The sequence below is a fragment of the Papilio machaon genome, chromosome W, assembly GCF_912999745.1.
Source record: "Papilio machaon chromosome W, ilPapMach1.1, whole genome shotgun sequence".
In the NCBI taxonomy this organism is placed as follows: Eukaryota; Metazoa; Arthropoda; class Insecta; order Lepidoptera; family Papilionidae; genus Papilio; species Papilio machaon.
The window spans coordinates 4,480,221-4,502,512 of NC_060015.1; the positions used below are offsets into that span (position 1 = coordinate 4,480,221).

Sequence of the window (22,292 nt, forward strand, 5' to 3'; positions counted from 1 at the left end):
TCAGGCGCGCTGATTGCAGACAGGCACGGCTGTGGCGCGCTGCTTGTAGGCAGGCGCGGCTGTGGCGCGCTGCTTGTAGGCAGGCGCGGCTGGGGCGCGCTGCTTGTAGGCAGGCGCGGCTGGGGCGCGGTGCACAACACAGCTACATAGACACAAGGACACAAGACCCGACCAAATCTGCATCTATATCAATAATGGTGTCCTCGGTTATTTGATCATAACTCTTTATGGTTTCAAAACATTCGACACATGACTATGTACAGCAAGCGTCCCGCAGTACGTCCTCTACACGACATCAGTGGCAGCCCGCAGTATGCCAGATACTGAACGTCCCGCAGTCCGTTCAATGCCTTAATTTACAAGACCATGTAGGGCAAGCGTCCCGCAGTCCGTTGCCGATAGGAGCGTCCCGCAGTCCGTCCTCTACATGATATTAATGGCAGCCCGCAGTATGCCAGATGCTGAACGTCCCGCAGTCCGTTCAATATTTTACTTCAAAAGACCATGTAGGGCAAGCGTCCCGCAGTCCGTTGCCGATAGGAGCGTCCCGCAGTCCGTCCTCTACATGATATTAATGGCAACCCGCAGTTTGTCAGTCCTGAAAATACCCTAGAAGCATCTCCTGATACAGTCTCACATTCCGTTCACAATCTCACTTCTGCAGTTGGGTATCCCGCAGTCTACGCAACGCAGAGCATCTCGACAATACATGGACAAAACAAACTGAACTAATAAAGGGCATCAATGACTATTACGACATAATGACATACATCTGACTCAGGTAATGGCTTAACACGCTCAGCGCAACCGACTAGCCTTACAAGTTCACTTTAAAATGGAAAAATCATGTTGGCATGTAACGTGTTAAATCTTGCCACGACTCGGCTTTACCTGACCCTCACTAATAAACTGATCGAGGTATTCAATTTCAGTCTTTAGTAAAGAACACATATTTAAATTAATTGAAAAGTCTGATGTTGACTTATTTGGCATCAAAACTTGAAATATAAAAATATTGGTTCGATCTTACCGCAGTACAAATTGGATAGATCTCGTCCACAATCCTTTCTGCTGTGAAATACACAGACAGCGCGTGAGCCTCACTACTCACATATTCCCATGCAGAATACACGGCTTGGTCCACGCTACCCTTGTTTCGCGAACACTTTTACGACTTTGATATCGACTCAACTTGCTACGACTATAACAATTATCACGGTAACGATCTGACATTTTTCTCTTTGCATTTATTTTTTACGAAAATGCAAACACAAAGACAGAGTGAGCAAAGTGGATAGAATCACGCGGATCCTATCCCACTTCTGATGTAAGATATTTGATGCAAAAGTATTTTAAAAGAATTAAACTAACAGCGAAATAATGAATTTAACTCTACTTCATAATAATCCTCGCTGTAGTATAAACTCAAACCGAACGTAAACAAACAAAAATGTCAGACGTTCCGCAATGACGAATGGAAAGAGACTGCCTCGAGCAGCAGCGCACGCTTCCTTATAAAACCTTTTTTTTATGTGGCTACCCTCAACAGTCCTAACAATATATATTTTTTTAACTAAGGAATCGTTGCTTATAGACATCTGCAATTGCAAATAATTTGCCTACCATTAATCAACGGAGAAGGAGACACACAAAAAGAGGATTTTTCCCCTTCCTATGCGTCACCTCTTCTGCCAAATTCACTTCTTCCCATCCTTTTCTAATAAGAAAAGGGTGAGAAGGGAATTAGAACAAAAATTAAGCCTCCGGAGAAAAGGGATTTGCATTCTCCGGATAGAATCTGTGATACGAGCAAACAAATTCTGATTACAGTCGAAAAATATTTCAATATATGAGATGACAATCATTGTTATTATGTCTAAGTACACACTGAATTGAAACAAAAATAAAAATAGCTAGTTACGTGATAAAACGTTAGATAAATTAAAGTTTTATATTTTTAACTGTAGATGGCATTATTTTTAATTATAATCATTAAAAAATAAAAAACTTGAGAGGTGTCAAGGGACACCCGGATGGAACGAAGTTCCTTTCAATTAATTAGTGAACGTTTATTCTATGAATAAAAAACTTAAGTCTTCACAAGAAGTACATTTTATTTCTATGAATTTTCGTTATATATTGTCACGTCGTTGCCATGGTGAAGTAGCGCTCATTCGTCTATAGCAAAAAGTGTCGTGACAACTTTTCGTAAGAATTTTTTCCGTCTAGCCCCCTTTCACAACGTTTTCCAATGTTATATAATATGGTTAATAAAGTATTAAATTCCATAAATTACGTTTAAAAGCAGTCACGATTAATAATATGAAAAAAACGTCTATAGTTTATTTTCCATGTTTGGTATAAACTAATTCGTATAAGACTGCAAATTTAGATACTAAAATAAACCTTAGAATAATAAAAAATCAATGATTATCCAATCCATTATTACTGCATACTTTGGTATTGTGGGCAATTTTTTTTTTCACATAAATTGTCTTTATCCCATACAGAGTTATGTGTTAATTGTTTGAAATATCTATCAAAAATTTTAATGTTTGTAAAGTTGAAACGCTCGTTTGTCTCACACAGTGCCCTACACGGATGTATCTCTGGAGTGACGCCGCTCGATTTTAGCGGCCTCATTACTTCGCTTATTTTGGTCAATGTAACGTAAATTATGTTTCGTACTTAGGTCGACTGTGAGTTGGTGAAGCAGGCGGTGTCGTTGTACTGCAGGCTGGGCTTCGCCAACAACCTGAACCCTCCGCCCGTCTCGCCGCAACACCCCTCGTGGAAGGAAGCCGTTACCACATACAAGCATCAACCGTCAGTGATGATTAGATTTTTTTTTTTTTTATCTTTGGTTTCAAACCATAGAGAAGCAGGAATTCAAGAGTAGGGTGAATAGGCATTTACTTTAGATCTTTAGACCACATCATCACTTCATCAGGTGGGATCGTCGTCAAGCGCTAGCTTTTTCAATATAAAAAAAAATTATGTGTTGATTTAGAAAATAGTGAAACCATAGACAATGTTTGTTTTCATGCATGGAATAAATCTTTTTAGGTACAGACAAATAGCGCCGTTAACATTTGATCAAACAATGGATGAAGATGCCCTGCAAATGGAGCCAGTGTTAATCAAAGATATGCCGTCCACTTCCAAACAGGTATAATATTTTTTTATTATTTAATTTAACAATTAACAATTTATCAAAATTGTTCGCCGAAACCAAACTCTTCTTTATAGCTTTATATCTTACTAATATTATAAACTAGCTTTTACCCGCGACTCCGTCCGCGCGGAATAAAAAATAGAAAACGGGGTAAAAATTATCCTATGTCCGTTTCCTGTTTCTAAGCTACTTGCCCACCAATTTTCAGTCAAATCGATTCAGCCGTTCTTGAGTTATAAATAGTGTAACTAACACGACTTTCTTTTATATATACTTAGTCCAGCCATAAGTTCTGTTACAAATGAAAATCCATTTTTTTTTAAATGAAGTAATGTAATATTAATAAAATTTGTACCTACATATTTATTAAGGTCTCAGCAAAAAATAAAAAAATATTCTATTCGAAATGGCCATCTTTAGTTTTTATACAGGCCTTTAATCTGTTTGGCCACGAATCTATGGATTTACGCACTGCATCCAAGGGAAATTTCGCCACTGCTTGCTCCAAAGATTTTTTAAGAGACTCAATGCTGCCGTGTCGTTTAGAGTAGGCCATGTCCTCTAAAACTGAACATAATTTGAAGTCTAAAGTGTTGAGGTCTGGGCTAGATGAGGGCCAGTCTTCAACTCTTATAAAGTCCGGATCGTTGGTTTCAAGCCAGCCTCGGGTAGTTCGTGCCTTGTGACCAGGTGCAGAGTCCTGCTGGAAAGTTCACGGTATATTTTTAATAATTGTATTGCTGAGAGGTTTCACTGCATGATCCAAGACTGTATCTTGATATACTTTGGTTGAAGTTTTTACTCCTTTTCCACAAAAATGTAGTTTTGTGACTCCTTGATAAGACACGCCCCACCAAACCATCACTGATGCAGGATGATGACCACGTTTTACCTTTCCGACAACTTGAGCAGCTTCTTAAGAAGTGTGAGTATACACATTATCATTTTGCTTAATGTAGTGTTCTTCAATCATGAAAATTTTTTCATCGGTAAAGAGGATATTTCTGTGCCTTTCTCCTGCGTATCGAAGACAGAAGGCGTTTTGATCGATCCACTCTCTTTAATTGTAAAGATTGATTGAGGGCATGTCCTGTATATCGTCGATAAGCACCGAGCTTCAGGTCTTGTTTTATAATACGCGACAGAGTTCTAATGGGAATCTTCATTTCCCGCGATAAGATTTTTTGCTTCCTAATGGGGTTTCGACGAATTTTGGCCTTAACAGCCTTTGTAGTTCTAACAACACGCGGCCGCCCTGATCTTTTCTGGTCTTCGACAGACGAAGTGATGCTGTATCTGTTAATAGTACGATATACAAACATACAGCTGATACCAAGCTTTTGAAGTGTCTGGAATATGATCGACGGCTCCATACCCACTTTGTGCAAGGCACATCACTGCAATCCTATTTTCCTTAATACCCCATTCCATATTGTAATTTGATAATGAACACAAAAAAATATGTGAAATGGTGCAAAAACGAATTAAGTTTTTAAAATAATATACGTGTTCAAATTTAAAAATAATTAAAAAGTTGAAAAAAAGAAATGTTTGTATGTAACAGTATTTATGGACAGACTAGTTATATATAGATATAGATGCGAATTTTTAAATGGATGGATGGATGGATGTTTGTTTGAAGGTATCTCCGGAAGGGCTCAGCGGATCTTGATGAAATTTGACACAGATGTAGAACATAGTCTGAAAGAACACATGGGCTACTTGTTACTTTTTTTAATTCCGCACAGACAAAGTCGCGGGCGACAGCTAGATACCTTATAACTTAGGATTTAGTCTTTATTTAGAACATCGTATATCAGTGTTATTTTTTGTAGAGTTCTCAAGAGGTAATTGAAGCTGGATCAAGTAACAATGGTCAACGAGTGGCTGTTCTCTTTGATTCAACTCTTGCCGCATATCTAATGATGGGTAATTTATCGCCGGTAAGAATATTAATATGACGGCGCGTCCCTAACGCCATCTATGATTATGATATTGAAATACAATTTTTGATCATTAGTAACGCTTTTTTTTAATTTCAAAACGTAGCACCGAGCGCTAGTGGGGTGATTAATTGACAGTTCTGTTTCCGGACAAAAAGGTGACGCCACGAGGAGAGCGTAGGGCAGTTAGTGTTTGATCGTCGGTGCGAAAAGACGTCAGTTACGTTCACAACTACGTGCTCGATGAAACGTGACAAATTATTGTAGCAATTAATTATAAGACGCTGTTACTTTTAAAAGTTGTATTTCCTATCTACCTACTTGGTCCAAATTCCCACGCCCTAAGATGGAAACTCACTCTGATAAGGCGGAAGTGCCTTTAAATACATTGTAATAAGAGATTTATGCGACTTTAAGATTTTATGTAAACCCTTTTTGACATTTACACGATCTAAAAAGTCATGCTGTCACTTTATTTGAAGTTGGAAAGTTATGTGATGAAAGTCTAGATAGTTTGCTTATGGAATTAGATAAGGTAATTTGACTTATAAACTTATTATTATTTGCAGTTTATGTGAACTTTTCCCAAATTTTAAACTGACAAAGTGAAACTAAACTCGACAGAGTGGACGGGACGTATAGGAATATATCCTCAAATATCCTCTTTCGGTACGTCCCCTCCTCTGTAGATTAAAAGTCGCATCGCATCTGCAATTGCGAATGTCTATGGGTAGTGGTCGTTTCGCTATTTAGGCGAATTCAGGTGACCTCTTGCTCGTTTGCCATATTATGATATAAAAAAAAGTAGGGTGACTTTGTGACCTGAAGTGGGCCTTGGCCTCCAACAACAAAAGTCTCCACTTGCTCCGACCCATATCGGAAATACAATCTGCTGTTTAATTTGGCCTCTCTTAAGAAAAAATATAACGACTCATCGTAATGTTGGAACTACAATTTGATCAAACTTTATACGATTATATTTTTAATAATTTAATGATTCTTAAATTTAATTTAAAATAAAAACTAAGGTTTCTATTGTGCAACGATATGCATTTTTTAAGACTGAATTAATGGTTAACCAAAAATACACTAGGATAGGTACCGTCAATCGCGATCATGGTCATCATATCATGTCAGTATGGTAATAGAGTAATTTAGTAGTTACTTTTTTTTAATAGTATAAATGTACATTCCGTTCTAACACGCGTATTTTTTTACAGTAAAGATAAGTTCGGATTAGCGATAAGACTAAAACAGATTTGTTTAACGTCTTCTCTTAACCGGTACTTTAAACTAAATAGGTAGTAAAAATGTGCTTCCCAATTCAGGGATTCTCTAAATATTAGTCTCAAGGTACAACGCAATTGTTCTTGAGTTTCGTACTTTTTTAGTACATTAATAGTAATGTACTAAAAATGTTACCATCAGAAAAAAAAAAATTCTATCATGGCTTATATTACTCACTTGTGTGTAAGAATTGTAATTGATTTTTAAGTTTTCAATTTTACTAATTACATTTCCAGATTTAAAATAAGATTAATTAAAAAATAAAACCAAAACAGAATCTTTGTGTTCATTAACTCATGGTCACAAAAATTGGTGTGTTTATAATTTGTTTAATACAAGCAATTTATAATGCATTTAGATTTCACAAAGAAAAGTACCTGCGCTTAAGTTACTTAAACGGAACCACAATTTTTTATTTGCTACAATATCTTACCGACATCTAAGGACGTAAGTTCCGAAATTAGCTTTAGAGGTGATAAAATTAAATTCTGTTATAGACGTCATGATAAAATTTGAAGAATCCCAAGATAAAAATAAAACAAATTATCTTTAACATATCTTTATATTTAACGTATTGCCGAACTTTGATGTACATAATCAGTTTAGAATGATACAGAAACATGTTTGGTTTCAAGGCCTATATATCCTCTGCGAGCCTATTTCTAGAATTAAGAAAAAAACGACATACATAAGTATACATAAAATCTTGCCATTGGGCTTCCTCAAACTATATCATTTTTGAAAAAATATACGAGTACTTTTAACCGTGGGTTTCTGAAACCAAAACCTCCGTTTAAAACATTGTTATCTCTGTTTTGTCAAAGATAATGACAGGGATGACGATATATTGTATACAGGTATTTTGGTGTAGGAACCACCGGTTAGCGGAAAAGAAAAACTTAATAAGTAGCCTATGTGTTCTTCCAGACTATGTTCTACATCTGTGCCAAATTACATCAAGATCCGTTGAGCCATTCCAGAAATACCTTCACACAAACATCTATCCATCTAAACATTTGCATCTATTTATATATATATATATATATATATATATATATATATATATATATATATATATATATTATATATATATATATATATAAAAGAAAGTCGTGTTAGTTACACTATTTATAACTCAAGAACGGCTGAATCGATTTGACTGAAAATTGGTGGGCAGGTAATTGAGAACCAGGAAACGGACATAGGATACTTTTTATCCCGTTTTCTTTTTTTAAATTCCACGGGAACGGAGTCGCGGGCAAAAGCTAGTTTATAATATTAGTAGGAGTAACACGTTAGCTGCGGCACCAATTTTTGCATACTTTCCGTTCCTGCGGCACGAGGTATAATCGGCCCGTACCGTGACCAGACGTTAGGGCGACACGCGGTCTATTAGACCCCACCTCCTTTTACAGACTAAAATCCATTTTCTGGCGCGAAATCAAAGATAAATGAGAATTTTGGTCCTTATTGATATAGACAGTGAATTGATGAACCCTAATCCACCGTCGCCCCGGGATCTGATGGCTAGTTTAGGAATTATTAGCAAAACAAAATATGGGATCTTATACACCTCGTAACGCACTGAAATAGGGCAAATTTTCGCTGCGATTAGTGATGGGAAAAATAATATCGACGTTTTTAAACTGTCTTAACTACGCAACGACATGACCGATTTTGATCAATTATATCTCATTAGATCGTTTTAAGGGCAAAACCTGGCTAAACAACACAAAGCTATCAAAGGATACATTTTTTTTAAATAATCTAAATTGTGCTTGAAGGCGCCATAAAGAAAAAAAAAAACCGGCCAAGTGCGAGTCGGACTCGCGCACGAAGCGTTCAATTCTATACCATTAAGAGGCACCTATTACAGACTTATTATTGGAAAATAATGGATTACGGTTTATGCATAAGGTTTATCTTTCTATTTGTATATGAAAATCTTAATGCGGTTCACAGAATAGAAAAAAAAGGCAACCAGAAGTAGAAAAGAAACTGTCCTATTTATTCTGCCTCGGGCTTTAAAAATACAATTATTAGAACTTGAATTAACATTAAAAAATCAGTATCAATATACTTTTTATAGTTTTACTTACTTACTTTTTATACTTATTATAGTTAGGTTATGGAAAGACGCGTATTCGATTAGTTTGTCGCCCCTTTGGTTTCTTTTTCCATAACAGGTTGGGCCCATGATTATTTCTTCTCCTTTTTTTCGCTCACCTATCTTTGCATTCAGATCTCCTAATAATATAATTTTTTCGCTCGAAAGGTTTCGAGCTTTTTCTAGTTGTTCATAGAATTCATTCATTTCCTCTTCTGACGCATCTGTTGTTGGTGCGTAGGCCTGAATAATGGAAAATTTTGTTGCATCGAATTTCATATTTAACAGACATACTCTTTCGGATATTCCCCTATAACTTTCCACGTTGTTTTTGTGTTCTTTTTTTATCAGAAAACCAACACCGTATAGGCCATTTGTCTCACCAGTGTGACAGAATATATGGGTGTCGTCTTCTAAAATGTTATTGCCACGTCTTCTTACTTCTGCTAGCCCTATTATATCATGTTTAATTTTCTCTAGGGAATGTTTGAGAAGTATCATTCTTTCAGGTGAAAGTAAAGATCTTACATTGTATGTACATATGTACAATTTTCGGCGTAATGGAGGGTTGCGGTCTAGGTCTCCCGCGGTGACCAACCGTGATGGGAGATCGTGAGAGGAGGGCCTTGGTTGCTACTGTGTAGTAAATTTAGAGCAATGAGCTTGCGGAGATGTAGTTGCCGGTTTTTTCATAATGAAGTGGTCTATTTTGTTTATTTTGTTAATTTTTGCGGGTTGTTTTTGTTTCAATTTTTCTTTTGTGTTAGTCTCTGGCGATTCCGACAAATTCCTTTTTTTGCTTTTGTTTTGTTGATCTTCTTTTTCATTGAGTATAATTAACTTATCGTACTTTAAAATAGCTTTTATTCCTTGCTCTCTTGCTTTCTTTAATTCTGATTGGAGTTCCCTGCGTTTGTCTAATACTTCCTTGGGATAATCTTCTTTTATATAAAACGGTGTTCCGTTTAATATACTTTTGGATTGCATTATTTTTATTTTAAGCCCCATAGTCAATAGCGATACTAAAATCGGTCTATTTCTATCATTTTTTCTTCTTAGTCTTCGTACAAATTCTATAGTATTTTTTTCGCAACCAATATTTAACATGTTGTTTATAAATTGTGAAACATACATATACATAAAATGTGATGTTCTTTTATTATGCGATATATTCGAGAAATTTAGAAAAATGAGTTTACATTATTATAAACAAGATCCAGCTTATTATGTTAGCTCACCAAGCTTAAGTTGGGATGCTATGCTTTTTTATACCGGTACTGAACTCGAGCTTATAAATGACTTGCAAATGTATGAATTATTAGAAAAAGGAATTAGAGGTGGATTAGCACAATGTTCTCTTCGACATGCTAAGGCAAATAATAAATATTTACCAAATTTTAATAGTTCACTTCCAAGCAGTTATTTGATTTATCTTGATTCTAACAATTTATATGGCTATGCAATGATGAAAAAGCTTCCGATATCAGAATTTAAATTTTTAACTCAGAAAGAAGTCATTGACTTTGATTTACTTAGTACATATTTCAGATGATAGTGATATTGGTTATATCTTGGAAGTAGACTTAGATTACCCAGATTATTTACATCACCAGCATAAAGACTTACCATTTGCTATCGAAAAGATTGTACCCCCTTATGGGACAGCTGAAAAATTGATAGCAAATCTTTATGACAAACATAATTATGTGATCCATTATACTCATTTAAAAGAATGTCTTAACAATGGTTTGATTTTAAAAAATATACACCGTGTTCAGACTGACGCCTGCTCAATATTGCGTCGGGGCATAGTGGCGCGAAAATTGCCGTCGCCCGCATCAGGCGCTTGGGCATTTTTTAATACAAATCGGTCGCGGGTGTGCCACTTGTCCCGAGATCACCGTAACATTCACATGTATTTTTTAATTATACTATTTTAAAGTATCCGGTTGTTTAACTTAAGGCACCATTCTATCTACTAAAGATAGAACATGGTGGCCCATGAGGGAAACAAAGAAGAATCCGCGAAATAATGACAATTAATACGTAAATACGACGAGACACCGGTTAGCGCGGCGACCTAACGATCTTCAACATCACATCAAATCATTCCTGTGGATGGAGCCTTGCAGTGGATATTTCTAAAACCACGGGCTGTATTGGGAAGCAGAAAAACAAAGAAGATTCGAGCAGTGAATCAGCTAAAGTTTCACATCGAGCAGTTACGAGTTCGTCCGCTAAGATAAGTGTCCTTTCTTAACTAATTCCTAAAAAACCTAATAACTAACAAAATAATATTCAAAATCGTTCGTCATTTGTGTAAATTAAGTGTTTTAGACAAGTTTTACAGCGTTTTATGCACGTAAATTGGTTATTTAGTGCAAAATTGCATCATTTTTGTTACCTACCCTTATGTAAAAAAAGTGAACAATTCAATTAACTTTAGTTATTTATCGCAATATTATTTAGATGAATACATGAATCATTCAATTTTATGTTCACTATTCCGTAAAATTGTTCAATGGAAGTATATTAAACAATAAAAGGTCACTCAATTGATATAAAGTTAAATTATTTTACGAAGTAACGTTAGCTTCGTATTTTATGTTTTCTCGTTTCGTATTGTTTATACATACAATATTTAGCGTATTTGCCGAATATTCCAGGCTAATATTCATCATCGCCGTGCGCCGTTCGCAAGTACATACATACTTATCCCGTTGGAATACCTTGGCCGGCCGCGGCTCCTGCACCGGCCGGGAGCGAATTGTTGAGCGTGCGCAGCCGGCTTCCCTGAGCGGCAAGTACCACCAGAACGAGGAACGTGAGCCATTTCAATTTAATAACGTAGGAATTGCATTTCTATTTAAATAAAGAGATTCAATATTTAGTTAACTGACTTCAAAAAAGAATAGTTTAAATTATATTGTTTTGTTGTTGTTTGTTCGTAAGTGTTATATTTAATGACAGAAGAAATGAATAAACAAAGTTTACGTGATTTAATCACTAGGAGAACGTCCGCCAAGGGACAAATTACAAAATTTAAAAATTATTTAAATAGCATTGCTTGTTTAATAGAACTAAACAACGTTCAATTAACGGAGTTAGATTTAAAACTCACTAAATTTGAAGCGTTGTCTATGAAGGATGATGATTTGCAAAGTGAAATAGAGGTTTTAAATTATGAAAATATTTCGACTGAAATTGAGGAACGCGATAAAATTGAGCAAGATATAATTATGAATATAGCAAAGGCCAAAACTTTAGTCGAAAAATTTTCCAAAAAATTAGAATGCGAAAAAAGGCACAGTTCGGGTCATAACGCGTCATGTTGCATAGATGATCCTAATCACCCCCACGAATTAGGGTTGAAACTCCCTCAAATTCAAATAGCTAAATTTGATGGCGCATATTTCCGTTGGTTGGAGTTTCGGGATACTTTTGAAAATCTGATACACAAGAATGATCGCATATCAGACATTCATAAATTCCATTACCTCGTTTCTTATTTGCAAGGTGACGCGGCCAGGATCATTTCAAATTTAGAGGTGTCAACCAACAATTATGCTGAAGCGTGGAAGATGATTTGCAATAGATACGACAACAAAAGAATATTGATTAATCATCATTTAACATCATTATTTAATATTAAACAGCTTCCACGGGAATCAGAGCGATCTCTACGATTTTTGGTTGACCACGTGACCAAAAATTTGCGCGCGTTAACAAGCCTAGAACAGCCCACTGACAAATGGGATGTACTAATAATATTTATGTTATCATCTAAGTTAGATAGCAATACGTTGTTAAAATGGGAGGAATATCGCAACAATTTGGAAGGCGACGTACCTACCCTCGAACAATTTTATAAATTTATGATAGACCGTGCTGATGTGCTCGAGTCATTGAATCGTAATAATCGGTCTGACGTTAGTAGCGTGTCAAAGATGACCAGTGCCCCTGTGCGTTCTATAGCTAATAATAATTATATTCAAAGGCAAGGTCAAAATCAAAACAATGTCGTAAAATCGTTTGCGAGCACCAGCAAAATTTGTAGCAAGAAGCCAAATACTACATTTATGTGTATTATTTGCAATGAGCGTCATAGGATATATGATTGTCCAACGTTTAAAGCGAAGGGGGTTGACGAGCGAATGATGGACGTGACGAAGTATAAACTGTGTGTTAATTGTTTAAGACAAGGTCACCCCGAAAGCGAGTGTCGCATGGGTCCATGCCGTGAACGCGGCTGCACCGAGCGGCACAATAGTCTGCTCCATCGCCCATCATCCTCCTCAAGCCACCTCGCTCTCATTGATGAACAAGATGAAAATGAAATTATCGTTAACTATTCTAATCACAATACAAATGAGGTGTTATTATCTACTGCTATCATTGAAGTATCGAATCCAGTTGATCATCAAAAGGTCAAAGTTCGTGCTCTTTTAGATTGCGGAAGCCAATCGTCATTTATATCTGAGTCCCTAAAGACCAGACTGTCATTAAAGTCTCGCCACATTGACACACTAAAGGTCATTGGTGTAGGCAATACTTCTTCAATGAATGTAATTGAAAGTTGTAATATTCAATTAAAAGCAACAAATAGTAATTTCAGTGCAATTTTATCGTGTTTTGTGTTAAATGAGCTCACCGGTCGTTTACCAAAGACGCCGGTTGACATCAAGTCAATTAAATTACCAGAAAATATTCAGTTGGCTGACCCCATGTTTTATCAGCCAGCTCCCATAGATGTACTAATAGGTGCTGATCTCTTCTGGGACATTCTAGGCAACGAACAACGTTCTCTAGGACCAAACAATCCTAAGTTAAGGAGTTCACAGTTAGGTTGGATAATCTCTGGCCCTATAAATTCAGCAGTATCTAGCAATAGGATACACTATAATCACGACATTGTCTCTTCATCACAAAATGAAAATATAGAACAGTTAGTTTCTAAGTTTTGGGAGTTAGAAGAAGTTTCGAAAAAGTCAATCATAAGTGAAGATGAAAGCGCGTGTGAAAGGCACTTTCTCGCTAATACCATTAGAGATGAAGAAGGTAGGTTTTGTGTCAAATTACCTTTGAAAGAATCAGTAGATTGTTTAGGTGATAGCTATAATCTTGCTAAAAAACGATTTATTAATTTAGAAAAACGGTTCAAGCGTAATCCAAACCTTAAATCTGAATACACAAAATTCATAAGAGAATATGCAGAATTAGGGCATCTCTCTGTATCTAATTATAATAGTTCACCTGTCCCTCCCCCAGCGTACTACTTGTGTCATCATGCGGTCATACGTCAAGAGAGCGAGTCTACCAAGCTCCGCGTAGTATTCGACGGCTCAGCCTCTTCTACATCAGGTTACTCATTGAATGATATTTTGATGGTAGGCTCCAATGTCCAAGACACCCTCTTTTCCATCCTAATTCGGGCAAGGCAATACAAGTACCTACTCACTGGAGATGTGGAAAAAATGTATAGGCATGGCCGCTTTGCTTGTAAACGAAAGTGATAGGAACTTGCAGCTAATTTTGTGAAGAGAGGACGAGTCACGCCCCATCCAAACGTTAGTCTTAAATACCTTAACCTATGGCACAGCAAGCGCAAGTTACCTCAGTACACGGTGTTTGTGGCAGCTAGGACAGGAACAAGATGATGAACTTATCAAAAACATCATCCAAAATGATTTTTATGTAGATGATTTAATAACAGGAGCTGATGATCCTCAGCAATTAATTTACATACAAAAGTCAGTATCCAATGCATTAAAATCAGGTTGTTTTAATCTTCGAAAATATAAGAGCAATCATCCGTATGTATTTGATAACCTTGACATAAATAAGCAAGACAGTCTAACTATCAGCGAGTCTTCGAGTACTCTTGGTCTTGGATGGAAACCCTCTAGCGACACTTTACATTTTCCTATTAGGGTGACACAGGAACCAGATGTACCTATAACGAAACATTTTATAATGTCAAATTCCTTCAAAATATTCGATCCTTTTGGTGGGAAATCCTTTTGCTGGACTGGGATCAACCAGTACCCTCCGAAATAAAAAAGGAATGGACTAAATTTACAGACAACTTAAAATTCTTATCTAATTTACAAATTCCGAGGTTGGTGTTGTGTGATTCTCCTAAATATATAGAATTACATTCGTTTAGTGACGCTTCTCAGTCCGCATATGGATCATGTGTTTATATTAAGTCAATTAGCACAAATGGTGACGTCACCGTCAAATTACTATGTGCTAAGTCTAAAGTAGCACCATTAAAGCCGACCAGTATCCCACGATTAGAGTTATGTGCCGCTTTGCTTGCTACTAAACTTACTAAGTCTGTAGTCGATTCCTTGAGATACAAGCCCGCCAGGATTGTGTACTGGTGTGACTCGAGTGTGGTTCTGGGCTGGATTAAAGGTGATATCACTAGACTGAAAACATTTATAGCTAATCGTATTAGCGAAATATTGGAGCATGCTTCACCGCTATCATGGAGATACGTTCCAACCGATTTAAATCCTGCGGATTGCATTTCAAGAGGGGTAAATGCAAAAAACATGATGTCGTTGTCACTTTGGTGGTCGGGACCAACATTTTTGCTTGAAAATGAAAACAAATGGCCAGTATTGAATGCCAAGGAATCTGATCCTTTACCCGAATTGAAAGTGCACTCTGCAACAATTAGTAAACCTTTTTTAGATTTTGAAAGATATTCTTCTCTCAATAGATTACAACGTTCATTTGCTTATGTGCAAAGATTCATATTTAACACTAGAAATAGCAATGCAAAACGCGTAGGTTTATTAACAGTTGAGGAATTACGTGACTCATGGCATTCATTATGTATTATCGCTCAAACTCAATCCTTCACAACTGAATACGATCTGCTAGCTAAAAATAAACCTTTAAGTAATAAAAGCAAAATTTTAAGTTTGTCTCCATTCTTAAGTAATAAATTAATGCGAGTTGGAGGTAGGTTGGATGCGGCTAATTATTATTCGTATGAGAAACGGCACCCTATTTTACTTCATGCCTCGCACAGGTTAACAAGACTGCACTTTGAAAGAGAACACGTCAACAATATGCACGCGGGTCCTTTACTGTTATTATCTATCGTAAGGGAAACAGTGTGGCCAGTAAATGGACGACATCTCGCATGGCGGACAGTTAACAACTGTGTTCGGTGTAGACGTGTGCGCGGTGAAACGTTGCAACCTAAAATGGGTAATCTACCACTCCAACGTATAACCCCAGGTCATCCGTTTTTGTCAGTGGGTCTGGACTTCGCGGGACCGTTCACGATCGTAAATCGTAAGGGCCGTGGAAGTCGTCTAATAAAATGCTACATGTGTTTGTTCGTATGTCTGCGTTATAAATGCATCCACCTCGAAGCTGTGAGTGATTTAACAAAGGATGCATTCATAATGACACTTCGGCGTTTCGTAGCGCGCAGAGGCAGGCCAACGGAAATATTTTGTGATAACGGAACTAACTTAGTAGCAGCCGCAAGGGAGTTAGGATCATTTATCAAGCAAAATCAAAACTCTCTATTTGATTTTGCAAGTCAAAATTCTATCCAGTTTAAGTTTATTCCGGCTTACTCGCCTCATTTTGGTGGTATTTGGGAAGCCGGCGTTAAGTCGGCTAAATTCCACTTAAAACGCGTCGTTGGCAATAGCCACCTTACTTTTGAGGAACTTAATACTTTGTTTACACAAGTGGAGGCGATTTTGAACAGCCGTCCCTTGTGTCCCCTATCATCCTCTCCTAATGACCTCCTTTCCCTTTCCCCAGGACACTTCTTGATCGGGAGACCGTTAACTGCTCCACCGTCGCAACATCTGGGTGACTCTAAGGAAAGTACACTCCAAGGCTATGAACGCTTAGAAAAAATGCAGCAACACTTCTGGCAAAGATGGCAGCGTGAATATCTGTCTGAGATGCAGCAGAGAACAAAATGGAAAAGCAGTACATCAAAGCTGGACATAGGAGATATGGTACTCTTAGCAGATGACAATGCTCCTCCACTATCTTGGAAGCTCGGGAGAGTACTACGGCTCATCACGGGATCCGATGGAATAGCGAGAGTGGCAGACATCACCACTAATAAAGGCTGTGTGCGCCGATCTCTAGTAAGGCTGTGCAAGCTACCGACAGCCGAGGAACTTCAAGGTTGAAAGTGATCTTTCAACGGCCGGGAGGATGTTCAGACTGACGCCTGCTCAATATTGCGTCGGGGCATAGTGGCGCGAAAATTGCCGTCGCCCGCATCAGGCGCTTGGGCATTTTTTAATACAAATCGGTCGCGGGTGTGCCACTTGTCCCGAGATCACCGTAACGTTCACATGTATTTTTTAATTATACTATTTTAAAGTATCCGGTTGTTTAACTTAAGGCACCATTCTATCTACTAAAGATAGAACACACCGTGTAATAAGTTTTAGACAAGACAATTTTCTCAAAAAATACATATAGCTTAATACTAGTCTACGTCAAAATTCCAAAACAGTATTTGAAAAAGATTTCTTCAAGTTATTAAATAATTCAATATTCGGAAAAACGATAGAAAACAAACGTAAGCAAGCAGATGTCAGATTAGTGTCAAAATGGAAAGAATATGATAATCGTACAAATAAATACCAAATTTAAAAAGCATAACAATATTTTCAGAAAATTTTGTAGCAATAGAGTTGAATAGGGAGAAAGTTATTCTAGATAGCCCAAGGTAAAGGACTATGGTTTACGATTCCTCGATTATTACTGACTTTTAAGCTATTTACTTCTAAGGACAATGCTTGCTTTACGAATTTCATTTTTAAATGAAATGCTATTTGAACTGTTAGTCCTTGTATATCAGCCAGATTACTAACCACAATTTATATTGCATAAAAACATAAATAAAATACATATAAAATAAAATTTAATATATAATATATATATAAAATTTATTATTTACATAAAATTTCACATATTATAATACTTATGCATTAATTATTACATTGGTTTAATGAATAAACATATCAAATAATTAATGTCAACTACATTACTTTTAATATGATTATAAATGATAAATAATTCCCAGCTATTTTTACACATCGCTGGAATAATCCATGAATACTGAATCACAATGACCCCATGGTAATGTATGTATCTGATCAGGTAAAACTTGCACTTTATCATCGTTTCTATCTTACACTTTTTTACCGATTTGTTAAGAATATAACATATGTTTAATGAATTTTATCATGGACATTTTATGTCTAAGAGTATCATTTGTTGACAGTACATTCTTGTAATCTCTGAATTTTAATTTTTTTGACACTGTTTTCGAAATACCCTTAGCCTTTTTTATTTCGGATGTTAAACTGTTTATAAAATATAATTTGGCACGTAAACCTATAAATTCTGTTATCAGATCATCCACCCATCTCATGTTTCCATAATCCAGGAATTTTCGAATTTATTTGCGGAATATTATAAGGATTATTCTCATTGAAATTACTTGTATCAAACAAGGAAAGATTATCATGCATATCTTGATAAAAATCATCACAATAAATTAAGTAAAGTAGGCTATCAGTATCAGTATAGCATAGTTCAGATTTATTTCCATATTTTTTTTTATAAAGTTATAGTGAAATTCATATAAATGTAACTTCGAGTATTCTAAAACAGTAAATCCAATGTAGATTGGGCTATCTAGAATAACTTTCTCCCTATTCAACTCTATTGCTACAAAATTTTCTGAAAATATTGTTATGCTTTTTAAATTTGGTTTTGTTACCAATCTTTCAGCATCTAAATATTTATTTGTACGATTATCATATTCTTTCCATTTTGACACTAATCTGACATCTGCTTGCTTACCTTTGTTTTCTATCGTTTTTCCGAATATTGAATTATTTAATAACTTGAAGAAATATTTTTCAAATACTGTTTTGGAATTTGACGTAGACTAGTATTAAGTTCTATGTATTTTTTGAGAAAATTGTCTTGTCTAAAACTTATTACACGGTGTATATTTTTTAAAATCAAACCATTGTTAAGACATTCTTTTAAATGAGTATAATGGATCACATAATTATGTTTGTCATAAAGATTTGCTATCAATTTTTCAGCTGTCCCATAAGGGGGTACAATCTTTTCGATAGCAAACGGTAAGTCTTTATGCTGGTGATGTAAATAATCTGGGTAATCTAAGTCTACTTCCAAGATATAACCAATATCACTATCATCTGAAATACTAAGTAAATCAAAGTCAATAACTTCTTTCTGAGTTAAAAATTTAAATTCTGATATCGGAAGCTTTTTCATCATTGCATAGCCATATAAATTGTTAGAATCAAGATAAATCAAATAACTGCTTGGAAGTGAACTATTAAAATTTGGTAAATATTTATTATTTGCCTTAGCATGTCGAAGAGAACATTGTGCTAATCCACCTCTAATTCCTTTTTCTAATAATTCATACATTTGCAAGTCATTTATAAGCTCGAGTTCAGTACCGGTATAAAAAAGCATAGCATCCCAACTTAAGCTTGGTGAGCTAACATAATAAGCTGGATCTTGTTTATAATAATGTAAACTCATTTTTCTAAATTTCTCGAATATATCGCATAATAAAAGAACATCACATTTTATGTATAAGTCTGTATATTCGCCAAGCGATTTAATTCCGAAAACTTTGTAAACTGTTTGTGCATGCAAATACATTTCATCAGATATAAATATGTTCCTTAGTTAAACTATTAAAAAAAAATTATTTTGAGGGTAGTTGGGAGTCATCAAATTTTGACCAAGAGTTTAAGTAATCATATGGATAAATACCTTTTTTTCTTATTAATTCAAATTTATTTTTGTCGCTAAATTCTTTTGATAAATGATAAAAATCGCTTTCTGTTAAATTTTTACTTAGTGTGTCGAGACTAGAATTCAAAAACTGATAAGAATCAATAAATTTTATTTGAATGGGGTGTTTATAATATTTACTTTTTATTATTTTTGTGAATGACATATATTTTTCCTTTGTTTTCGGTATAATGTTAATCGAACCTTCATACTTCGCTAATTCTTCAATGAATAAATGTGAGTCATACCCAGCTAAGTTATGGAATACAACAGGAATGAATGGACAAACTCTGTACATCAAATTACAGTGCGAGTGCGCCGCACCTCTATACTCTGATGTAATATGATCATGATCTCGAACTCTGTCGTTTAACAATGATTTTTTACATATGTGACATAAAGTAGCGTTGTTATATTCTACTTCTTGTTCCGAGGTTAATGGAGTGATCGGTTTTTTTTTCATTTAATATTTTATGTATACGTACAGCATCTTTTATCAAACATTTCACAAACATTTGCACACAGTCTTTACCTCTGTATGAAACATATTTGTTTAAGTCATCGTTATGTGAACAACATATGTAATACGCAAAACATGAAGGTTGGTGTACTTTTAGATTCTGAGTTTTAGTAGAAATACTTTCATCGCAGTCAAAGAGCAAACATTCAAAATCAGCGTAAATAATAAAATTAATTTTTTGTTGTCTCTCGTAATGTTCAAATTTTAATATAGAGTTTTTTTCAGGTAAAACAGATACAATTTTAGAACAACTACGAGTTTTGTATCTTGCTTCTTTACTGAAAAATTGTAAACATTTTTCACATAAGTAAACTTTTCCTTTATAGTGAGTAACTTGACGTCGAACTAATCGAGTCAAGTCTTTAATCAAACAATAATGCCCTTCACTACTGTTAAAACGTTCAATATACAATAAATTTACATGGTTTTTCTTTCTCTTTTTAGACAAATATAAGGGTCCTGTTACAGTATCCTTCTGTAAACCATATATATATTTACACTAATATCATTATTTTTTTCAAATATTTTAATATCATTCAATGTGAGAGGAAATTTCATTCCTTTGGTATTTAGTATACTGGAATAATGAGGATATGAGCTAGTTACACAAACGTTGTTCTTAGCTGGGTATAATGCAGCTACTATACTCCATAAGAAACAGTGGTTATCTTTATTTTTAATATTAATGCAACTTTTTGAATATTTGATTGCTGGTGGTAGATCTAAATAAGATCCACCTCTCATAGGAGAATACTTATTAATGTTAATTTCAACATGACTCATTGATAAAAATGACTATCCAGATTCAGTATGCTGAAATTCAGTAAACTTTTTATAAACTATAATATATTTAGTATTAAATGATTTCAATTCCTTTTCATCTAATTTTGGCAGTAAAAAATAAGCGAACAACTCAAAACATCATGCTCTTTCAATGACATATTGAATAATTTCAATAAATCTGTTTGATGAAATAATAACAGCTTGACAGTTGGTCCATTGATCTACAAATCGTAATGAATTAACATAATATAGAAATTAACTATACAATCAACTCCATAAACATTGTAATATCAAACTGCGTAATTCGACTTACAATTTATTCTTAATCATAATATTTCGTAAAAATATTGAGATCGTGACAATTTCCCTGTTTGACCTCTACTCATTTTCTGGCGCACTAGTAGATTCAGTGTCAGAAGAAGCCTCATCTTCGGACATCGGACGTGAAAAAGTGAGCCACGGAAATATCTTGTCAATAGTGTGAAATAATTGTGACAGTCAACAGGTGCAATAATATGATAATTATCTTAGCCTATTAACAATTTCGGAATAGCATAGAACAGAACAGAACAGAACAGAACAGAACAGAACAGAACAGAACAGAACAGAACAGAACAGAACAGAACAGAACAGAACAGAACAGAACAGAACAGAACAGAACAGAACAGAACAGAACAGAACAGAACAGAACAGAACAGAACAGAACAGAACAGAACAGAACAGAACAGAACAGAACAGAACAGAACGGAACGGAACGGAACAGAATAGAATAGAATAAGCGATTATTGCCACACAAAAGAAACTTATGAACTAATATTAGGTCCTTACATATGAAATTGGCGTTTTTCGTACTGGCCACTTTAATCACGAATTTCTCCTCTTTGGTAAGGAATTCCAAATTCAAATTTGTACAGCTATAGACTCATGTATTTGTGGTTCGATGACCGTCATTCATTTGTTTTTTTTCTTCTGTTTTTTTCTGTTTGCAGCAATCATTTTACAAAATGGAAAACTTAAAATATCGCATTATTTACGAGTACGAGTTCCGCCGTGGCACTAGTGCTGCGGAAACGACTCGAAGGGTGAATGATGTGTATGGCGGTCGTGTTGCAAAAGAAAACACAGTTCGTTTTTGGTTCCAACGTTTTCGTTCTGGAAATTTCGATCTGCAGAACAAGCCCCGTGGACGGCCTGAGACTCAAGTTGATAATGAAGAGTTGAAGGCTATTGTGGAAGCGGATCCATCGCAAACCACGTCCGAGTTAGCTGCAGGCTGCGATGTTAGTGATAAAACTGTTTTAATTCACTTGAAGCAAATTGGAAAGATTAAAAAGCTTGAAAGGTGGGTACCTCACGAATTGACTGAAGCAAACCGGCAAACGCGCGTCAACTGTTGGCGTACGCGCATTGAGCATCCTATAATCCCCACAGGGGCGCCATCCGTTATCTTTTTTAGGTGCTAAGTGTAATGGGGAGGACCACGGGCTCTCCGAAGGCCTAGCTGTCCCGCCGTCCAACATTGACTGGAACTCGAGCTTGGCAATTTTGAGTTTCTCAGGGGACAAACGTCTAGGGGTACAAGAAACTGGAGGGCCTGGTGTAGTGCGTATGTGGTGCACGGTGTTA

General features: G+C 35.7%; 1 protein-coding gene across 1 annotated transcript; it reads left to right on the forward strand.

Moving 5' to 3' along the window:
- The first annotated feature begins 12,459 nt into the window (after window positions 1–12,459).
- Window positions 12,460–16,935, forward strand: LOC123722945. Its single transcript, XM_045685499.1, has 2 exons — window positions 12,460–13,873; window positions 16,310–16,935. Exons 1-2 carry the CDS (start codon window positions 12,460–12,462, stop codon window positions 16,690–16,692), a joined length of 1,797 nt encoding a protein of 598 aa, XP_045541455.1. The 3' UTR covers window positions 16,693–16,935.
- The last annotated feature ends 5,357 nt before the right edge of the window (window positions 16,936–22,292 follow it).

What these genes read in the sequence shown, in the direction of transcription:
- LOC123722945 (XM_045685499.1), top strand. Translation starts at nt 12,460, where the DNA reads ATGACCAGTGCCCCTGTGCGTTCTATAGCTAATAATAATTATATTCAA. An exon ending in CTCAGCCTCTTCTACATCAG is followed by an intron (nt 13,874 to 16,309) that starts GTTACTCATTGA and finishes CCCTTTCCCCAG; the next exon opens with GACACTTCTTGATCGGGAGA.